Source organism: Anomaloglossus baeobatrachus, chromosome 7 (assembly GCF_048569485.1).
Source record: "Anomaloglossus baeobatrachus isolate aAnoBae1 chromosome 7, aAnoBae1.hap1, whole genome shotgun sequence".
NCBI lineage: Eukaryota > Metazoa > Chordata > Amphibia > Anura > Aromobatidae > Anomaloglossus > Anomaloglossus baeobatrachus.
Genome location: NC_134359.1, coordinates 310855946 through 310865882, shown reverse-complemented (window position 1 = coordinate 310865882; position 9937 = coordinate 310855946). Strand labels below are relative to the sequence as shown.

Here is a 9937-nt window from a genome sequence, read left to right as displayed (position 1 = left end):
CAAGATGCGGCATTGTATAGCCACAGCGGCAAGATGCGGCATTGTATAGCCACAGCGGCAAGATGCGGCATTGTATAGCCACAGCGGCAAGATGCGGCATTGTATAGCCACAGCGGCAAGATGCGGCATTGTATAGCCACAGCGGCAAGATGCGGCATTGTATAGCCACAGCTGAAAAGATGCGGCATTGTATAGCCACAGTGGCAAGATGCGGCATTGTATAGCCACAGCTGAAAAGATGCGGCATTGTATAGCCACAGCGGCAAGATGCGGCATTGTATAGCCACAGCGGCAAGATGCGGCATTGTATAGCCACCTCGGCAAGATGTGCTCTGTACCATTGTGGCATCTGGACTGCGACCTGTAATGAGTAGGCCAAGCATGAGTACAGGACGTCGCCATCATCACATCTGTCACTGAAAATAAGTCAGCCCTTGAGGTAACGCAGCCGGATTTAGAGGAACACAGCATTGACCCACAGATGTTATTACCGGCCAGGCCTGAGACAGCCTTGGCTGTATTACCACCCAATATGAATTGTGGATCCTTATCATGTTGAGACGACTCTGCCCCGGCCTCGTATGATGAGGTGACTCTGCCTTTGCTGACCCTGGCCTCGTCTGATGAGATGACTCTGCTGACCCCGGCCTCGTATGCTGAGGTGACTCTACCTCTGCTGACCCTAGCCTCGTCTGATGAGATGACTCTGCTGACCCCGGCCTCATATGATGAGATGACTCTGCTGACCGCAGCTTCGTATGATGAGATGACTCTGCTGACCCCGGCCTTGTCTGATGAGATGACTCTGCTGACCCCGGCCTTGTATGATGAGGTGACTTTACCTCTACTGACCCCGGCCTCGTATGATGAGGTGACTTTACCTCTACTGGGGTCAACAGAGGCAAAGTCACCTCATCATACGAGGCCGGGGTCAGCAGAGGCAAAGTCACCTCATCATATGAGGCCAGGGTCAGCAAAGGCAAATTCACCTCATGATATGAGGCCTTGTATGTTGAGGTGACTTTGCCTCTGCTGATGTCAGCCTCGTATGATGAGGTGACTCATAGACGGGAAGACTCGCCGTAACGATTCATGGACGGGCAGACTCGCCGTAACGATTCCTGCACAGGCAGACTCGCCGTAACGATTCCTGCACGGGCAGACTCGCCGTAACGATTCCTGCGCGGGCAGGCTCGCCGTAACGATTCATGGACGGGCAGGCTCGCCGTAACGATTCATGGACGGGCAGGCTCGCCGTAACGATTCATGGACGGGCAGACTCGCCGTAACGATTCATGGACAGGCAGACTCACCGTAACAATTCATGCACAGGCAGACTAGCCGTAACGATTCATGGACGGGCAGACTCGCCGTCATGATTCCTGGCAGGGCAGCCTCGCTGTAATATGTCAGGTGCATTTTCTGGTGGTGACTTGGCCTCCTGGTTTTACATTACTTTGTGAGATGAGTGATTACCGAGCTCAGTGGTTCTCAGTAATCCCGTCTTCTGGGCTAATGACAAACCAAGTAGAAGGAGTTAATGTTTAGAGGTTTTACCAGAGGGTGAGTGAAGATGTGGAGTGAGATGGCACAGAGCGGAGCAGCCATCACCATGAGCACCGAGTCCCCACAAACCTCCCACGCTCCGGCTGCCATCAGTAACCCCGCAGACATCGCCGTCATCGTGGGATACTTTGTCATCGTTATTGGTGTCGGCCTGTGGGTAAGTGACGGCTGGTTCTGGAGGAGCCGCTGATAGGAGCGGTGGACTAGTCCTCCAGGTTTATCCACATCTGATGGACCTCTCTGGCTCCCCTGCCACGTGCCCGTGCACAGCCGGACGGGGTCCTGCGCCTTTCTCCCATTTTGTAGTTCTTGTTTCGCTGTTTTCTGAAGTCTCTAATGTTCTGTACATTCAGTCTGGAAATGAACTGTGATGTCATTGAGTGTAAGTAACATGGCCGAGGTGAGCCGGAGCCCAACATGTAGGACACCAGCCTCAAAGACATGGAAAAGAGGGCAGAGAGGCCATGAGAAGGCCAATGATGTCCCACAGAGTGCTGCTCTGCACACTCTGTCCTACTCTGCACACTCTGCTCTGCACACCCTGCTCTGCAGACTCTGCCCTGCTCTGCACACCCAGCTCTGCACACTCTGCCCTGCTCAGCAGACTCTGCCCTGCTCTGCACACCCTGCTCTGCACACTCTGGCCTGCTCTGCACACCCTGCTCTGCAGACTCTGCCCTGCTCTGCACACTCTGCCCTGCTCTGCACACTCTGCACACTCTGTACTACTCTGCACACTCTGCTCTGCACACCCTGCTCTGCAGACTCTGCCCTGCTCTGCACACCCAGCTCTGCACACTCTGGCCTGCTCTGCACACCCTGCTCTGCAGACTCTGCCCTACTCTGCAGACTCTGCCCTGCTCTGCACACTCTGCCCTGCTCTGTACACTCTGCCCTGCTCTCCACACTCTGCCATGCTTTGAACACCCTGCTCTGCACACTCTGCCCTGCTCTGTACACTCTGCCCTGCTCTGTACACTCTGCCATGCTCTGCACACTCTGCCATGCTCTGCACACCCTGCTCTGCAGACTCTGCCCTGCTCTGCAGACTCTGCCCTGCTCTGCACACTCTGCCTTGCTCTGCAGACTCTGCCCTGCTCTGTACACTCTGCCCTGCTCTGCAGACTCTGCCCTGCTCTGCAGACTCTGTCCTATTCTGCACACTCTGCCCTGCTCTGCACACTCTGCCCTGCTCTGCACAGTCTACCCTGCTCTGCACACTCTGTCCTATTCTGCACACTCTGCCTTGCTCTGCACACTCTGCCTTGTTCTGCACACTCTGCCCTGCTCTGCACACTCTTCCCTGCTCTGCACACTCTGCCCTGCTCTGCACACCCTGCTCTGCACACTGCTCTGCACACTCTGCCCTACTCTGCACACTCTGCCCTGCTCTGCACACTCTGCCCTGCTCTGCACACTCTGCCCTGCTCTGCAGACTCTGCCCTGCTCTGTACACTCTGCCCTGCTCTGCACACCCTGCTCTGCAGACTCTGCCCTGCTCTGCACACACTGCCCTGCTCTCCAGACTCTGCAATGCTCTGCACACCCTGCTCTGCACACTCTGCCCTGCTCTGCAGACTCTGCCCTGCTCTGCACACTCTGCCTTGCTCTGCACACTCTGCCTTGCTCTGCACACTCTGCCTTGCTCTGCACACTCTGCCCTGCTCTGCACACTCTGCCCTGCTCTGCACACACTGCCCTGCTCTGCACACACTGCCCTGCTCTGCACACACTGCCCTGCTCTGCAGACTCTGCCATGCTCTGCACACCCTGCTCTGCACACTCTGACTTGCTCTGCACACTGCCCTGCTCTGCACACTCTGCCCTGCTCTGCAGACTCTGCACTGCTCTGCACACTCTGCCCTGCTCTGCACACCCTGCTCTGCACACTTTGCCCTGCTCTGCACACTCTGCCCTGCTCTGCACACTCTGCCCTGCTCTGCACACTCTGCCCTGCTCTGCACACACTGCCCTGCTCTGCAGACTCTGCCCTGCTCTGCAGACTCTGCCCTGCTCTACACACTCTGCCATGCTCTGCACACCCTGCTCTGCACACTTTGCCCTGCTCTGCACACCCTGCTCTGCAGACTGCCCTGCTCTGCACACCCTGCTCTGCACACTCTGCCTTGCTCTGCACACCCTGCTCTGCACACTCTGCCCTGCTCTGCACACACTGCCCTGCACACACTGCCCTGCTCTGCACACTCTGCCTTGCTCTGCACACTCTGCCCTGCTCTGCAGACTCTGCATTGCTCTGCACACTCTGCCCTGCTCTGCACACTCTGCCCTGCTCTGCACACTCTGCCCTGCGCTGCACACCCTGCTCTGTGCTCTGCAAACTCTGCCCTGCTCTGCACACTCTGCCCTTCTCTGCACACTCTGCCCTGCTCTGCACACCCTACTCTGCACACTCTGCCCTGCTCTGCGCACTCTGCCGTGCTCTGCAGACTGTGCCCTGCTCTGCACACTCTGCTCCGTACACTCTGCTATGCTCTGCAGACTCTGCTCTGCACACTCTGCCCTGCTCTGCAGACTCTGCCCTGCTCTGCCCTGCTCTGCACACCCAGCTCTTCACACTCTTCCCTGCTCAGCAGACTCTGCCCTGCTCTGCACACCCTGCTCTGCACACTTTGCCCTGCTCTGCAGACTCTGCCCTGCTCTGCAGACTCTGCACACCCTGCTCTGCACACTCTGCCCTGCTCTGCACACCCTGCTCTGCACACTTTGCCCTGCTCTGCACACCCTGCTCTGCAGACTGCTCTGCTCTGCACACCCTGCTCTGCACACTCTGCCTTGCTCTGCACACCCTGCTCTGCACACCCTGCTCTGCACACTCTGCCTTGCTCTGCACACTCTGCCTTGCTCTGCACACTCTGCCTTGCTCTGCACACTCTGCCTTGCTCTGCAGTCTCTGCTTTGCTCTGCAGTCTCTGCCCTGGTCGCACACATGCTCTGCAGCCTCTGCCTGGCTCTGCATGCTCTCATGCTCTGTTGCTTTCTTAACTAATGAGCTGCTTTACAAGTTGTAAGAATGCGCTGATTCCTTGTGAATTTTGCCAATTTGGATGTTCTTGTAAGTTACGATACACATGACACATTCTGTCTTATTTACATAGTCCCCTATAGACATGGTGTCACATGCCCAGAACTCTCACCCTACAGAGAGGTGTCCCCTATATACATGGTGCATCCCATATCCTGAGCTCTCACCCCATATTCCGCTATAGATCAGTACCCCCCCAGAGAGATGGTGCATCCCATGTCCTGAGCTCTCGCCCCATATTACCCTATAGAGAAGGTGCGTCCCATATCCCGAGCTCTCGCCTCATATTACCTTATAGAGAAGGTGTGTCCCATGTCCTGAGCTCTCGCCCCATATTACCCTGTAGAGAAAGTGCGTCCCATATCCCGAGCTCTCGCCCCATATTACCCTGTAGAGAAAGTGCGTCCCATATCCCGAGCTCTCATCCCATATTCCGCTATAGATAAGTACCCCCCCAAGAGAGATGGTGCATCCCATGTCCCGAGCTCTCGCCCCATATTACCCTATAGAGAAGGTGCGTCCAATATCCTGAGCTCTCGCCCCATATTACCCTGTAGAGAAGGTGCGTCCAATATTCCGAGCTCTCGCCCTATATTACCCTGTAGAGAAGGTGCGTCCCGTATCCCGAGCTCTCTCCTCATATTACCTTAGAGAAGGTGCGTCCCATATCCCGAGCTCTCGCCCCATATTACCCTGTAGAGAAGGTGCGTCCCATATCCCGAGCTCCCACCCCATATTACCCTGTAGAGAAGGTGTGTCCCATGTCCTGAGCTCTCGCCCCATATTACCCTGTAGAGAAGGTGCATCCCATATCCCGAGCTCTCGCCTCATATTATCTTATAGAGAAGGTGTGTCCCATGTCTTGAGCTCTCGCCCCATATTACCCTGTAGAGAAAGTGCGTCCCATATCCCGAGCTCTCGCCCCATATTACCCTGTAGAGAAGGTGCGTCCAATATCCCGAGCTCTCGCCCCATATTACCCTGTAGAGAAGGTGCGTCCAATATTCCGAGCTCTCGCCCTATATTACCCTGTAGAGAAGGTGCGTCCCGTATCCCGAGCTCTCTCCTCATATTACCCTGTAGAGAAGGTGCGTCCCATATCCCGAGCTCTCGCCTCATATTACCTTATAGAGAAGGTGTGTCCCATATCCCGAGCTCTCGCCCCATATTACCCTGTAGAGAAGGTGCGTCCCATATCCCGAGCTCTCGCCCCATATTACCCTGTAGAGAAGGTGCGTCCCATGTCCTGAGCTCTCGCCCCATATTACCTTGTACAGAAGGAGCATCCCATATCCCGAGCTCCCACCCCATATTACCCTGTAGAGAAGGTGCGTCCCATATCCCGAGCTCTCGCCCCATATTACCCTGTAGAGAAGGTGCGTCCGATGTCCTGAGCTCTCGCCCCATATTACCCTATAGACATGGTGGTTCCCATATCCCGAGCTCTCGCTCCATATTACCCTATAGACATGGTGCGTCCCATATCCCGAGCTCTCGCCCCATATTACCCTGTAGAGAAGGTGCGTCCCATATCCCGAGCTCTCTCCCCATATTACCCTGTAGAGAAGGTGCGTCCCATATCCCGAGCTCTCGCCCCATATTACCCTGTAGAGAAGGTGCATCCCATATCCCGAGCTCTCTCCCCATATTACCCTGTAGAGAAGGTGCGTCCCATATCCCGAGCTCTCGCCCCATATTACCTTGTAGAGAAGGTGCGTCCCATATCCCGAGCTCTCGCCCCATATTACCCTGTAGAGAAGGTGCGTCCCATGTCCCGAGCTCTCGCCCCATATTACCCTGTAGAGAAGGTGCGTCCCATGTCCTGAGCTCTCGCCCCATATTACCTTGTAGAGAAGGAGCGTCCCATATCCCGAGCTCCCACCCCATATTACCCTGTAGAGAAGGTGCGTCCCATATCCCGAGCTCTCGCCCCATATTACCCTGTAGAGAAGGTGCGTCCCATGTCCTGAGCTCTCACCCCATATTACCCTATAGACATGGTGGTTCCCATATCCCGAGCTCTCGCTCCATATTACCTTATAGACATGGTGCGTCCAATATCCCGAGCTCTCGCACCATATTACCCTATAGAGAAGGTGCATCCCATATCCCGAGCTCTCGCCCCATATTACCCTGTAGAGAAGGTGCGTCCAATATTCCGAGCTCTCGCCCTATATTACCCTGTAGAGAAGGTGCGTCCCGTATCCCGAGCTCTCTCCTCATATTACCTTAGAGAAGGTGCGTCCCATATCCCGAGCTCTCGCCCCATATTACCCTGTAGAGAAGGTGCGTCCCATAGCCCGAGCTCCCACCCCATATTACCCTGTAGAGAAGGTGTGTCCCATGTCCTGAGCTCTCACCCCATATTACCCTGTAGAGAAGGTGCGTCCCATATCCCGAGCTCTCGCCTCATATTACCTTATAGAGAAGGTGTGTCCCATGTCCTGAGCTCTCGCCCCATATTACCCTGTAGAGAAAGTGCGTCCCATATCCCGAGCTCTCTCCCCATATTACCCTGTAGAGAAGGTGCGTCCCATATCCCGAGCTCTCGCCCCATATTACCTTGTAGAGAAGGTGCGTCCCATATCCCGAGCTCTCGCCCCATATTACCCTGTAGAGGAGGTGCATCCCATATCCTGAGCTCTCTCCCCATATTACCCTGTAGAGAAGGTGCGTCCCATATCCCGAGCTCTCGCCCCATATTACCTTGTAGAGAAGGTGCGTCCCATATCCCGAGCTCTCGCCCCATATTACCCTGTAGAGAAGGTGCGTCCCATATCCCGAGCTCTCGCCCCATATTACCCTGTAGAGAAGGTGCGTCCCATGTCCTGAGCTCTCGCCCCATATTACCTTGTACAGAAGGAGCATCCCATATCCCGAGCTCCCACCCCATATTACCCTGTAGAGAAGGTGCGTCCCATATCCCGAGCTCTCGCCCCATATTACCCTGTAGAGAAGGTGCGTCCGATGTCCTGAGCTCTCGCCCCATATTACCCTATAGACATGGTGGTTCCCATATCCCGAGCTCTCGCTCCATATTACCCTATAGACATGGTGCGTCCAATATCCCGAGCTCTCGCACCATATTACCCTATAGAGAAGGTGCATCCCATATCCCGAGCTGTCGGCCCATATTACCCTGTAGAGAAGGTGTGTCCCAAGTCCCGAGCTCTCGCCCCATATTAGCCTATAGACATGGTGCATTCCATATCCCGATCTCTCGCCCCATATTACCCTAGACATGGTGCGTCCCATGTCCTGAGCTCTCGCCCTATATTACCCTGTAGAGAAGGTGCGTCCCATATCCCGAACTCTCGCCTCATATTACCCTGTAGAGAAGGTGCGTCTCATATCCCGAGCTCTCGCCCCATATTACCCTGTAGAGAAGGTGCGTCCCATGTCCTGAGCTCTCGCCCCATATTACCCTGTAGAGAAGGAGCGTCCCATATCCCGAACTCTTGCCCCATATTACCCTATAGAGAAGGTGCGTCCCATATTCCGAGCTCTCTCCCCATGTAACCCTGTAGAGAAGGTGCGTCCCATATCCCGAGCTCCCACCCCATATTACCCTGTAGAGAAGGTGCGTCCCATATCCCGAGCTCTCGCCTCATATTACCCTGTAGAGAAGGTGCGTCCCATGTACTGAGCTCTAGCCCCATATTACCCTGTAGAGAAGGAGCGTCCAATATCCCGAGCTCTCGCCCCATATTACCCTGTAGAGAAGGTGCGTCTCATATTACCCTGTAGAGAAGGTGCGTCCCATATCCCGAGCTCTCGCCTCATATTACCCTGTAGAGAAGTTGCATCTCATATCCCGAGCTCTCGCCCCATATTACCTATAGAGAAGGTGCGTCCCATGTCCTGATCTCTAGCCCCATATTACCCTGTAGAGAAGGTGCGTCCCATGTCCTGAGCTCTCGCCCCATGTTATCCTGTAGAGAAGGTGCGTCCCATGTCCTGAGCTCTCGCCCCAAATTACCCTGTAGAGAAGGTGCGTCCCATGTCCTGAGCTCTCACCCCATATTACCCTGTAGAGAAGGAGCGTCCCATATCCCGAGTTCTCGCCCCATATTACCCTGTAGAGAAGCTGCGTCCCATGTCCTGAGCTCTCGCCCCATATTACCCTATAGACATGGTGGTTCCCATATCCCGAGCTCTCGCTCCATATTACCCTATAGACATGATGCGTCCCATATCCCGAGCTCTTGCACCATATTACCCTATAGACATGGTGCATCTCATATCCCGAGCTCTCGCTCCATATTAGCCTATAGACATGATGCGTCCCATATCCTGAGCTCTCGCACCATATTACCCTATAGACATGGTGCGTCCAATGTCCCGAGCTATCGCTTCATATTACCCTATAGACATACATGGTGCATCCCATATCCCGAGTTCTCGCTCCATATTACGCTATAGACATGATGCGTCCCATATCCCGACCTCTCACCCCATATTACCCTGTAGAGAAGGTGCGTCCCATGTCCTGAGCTCTCGCCCCATATTACCCTGTAGAGAAGGTGCGTCCCATATCCCGAGCTCTCGCCTCATATTACCCTGTAGAGAAGGTGCGTCCCATGTCCTGAGCTCTAGCCCCATATTACCCTGTAGAGATGGTGCGTTCCATGTCCCGAGCTCTCGCCCTATATTACCCTGTAGAGAAGGTGCGTCCCATATCCCGAGCTCTCACCCCATATTACCCTGTAGAGAAGGTGCGTCCCATATCCCGAGCTCTCGCCCCATATTACCCTGTAGAGAAGGTGCATCCCATATCCCGAGCTCTCACCCCATATTACCCTGTAGAGAAGGTGCGTCCCATATCCCGAGCTCTCGCCCCATATTACCCTGTAGAGAAGTTGCATCCCATATCCCGAGCTCTCTCCCCATATTACCCTGTAGAGAAGGTGCGTCCCATATCCCGAGCTCTCGCCCCATATTACCTTGTAGAGAAGGTGCGTCCCATATCCCGAGCTCTCGCCCCATATTACCCTGTAGAGAAGGTGCGTCCCATGTCCCGAGCTCTCGCCCCATATTATCCTGTAGAGAAGGTGCGTCCCATGTCCTAAGCTCTCGCCCCATATTACCTTGTAGAGAAGGAGCGTCCCATATCCCGACCTCCCACCCCATATTACCCTGTAGAGAAGGTGCGTCCCATATCCCGAGCTCTCGCCCCATATTACCCTGTAGAGAAGGTGCGTCCCATGTCCTGAGCTCTCGCCCCATATTACCCTATAGACATGGTGGTTCCCATATCCCGAGCTCTCACTCCATATTACCCTATAGACATGGTGCGTCCAATATCCAGAGCTCTCGCACCATATTACC

The 9937-nt window shown here is 54.9% G+C and overlaps 1 protein-coding gene across 1 annotated transcript in view; it reads left to right on the top strand.

Moving 5' to 3' along the window:
- The first annotated feature begins 1540 nt into the window (after positions 1 to 1540).
- SLC5A2 (solute carrier family 5 member 2) overlaps positions 1541 to 9937 on the top strand; it is a 207725-nt gene continuing 199328 nt past the window's right edge. The window contains 1 exon segment of the mRNA XM_075318698.1: positions 1541 to 1723. Coding sequence (XP_075174813.1) covers positions 1541 to 1723 — 183 coding nt within the window.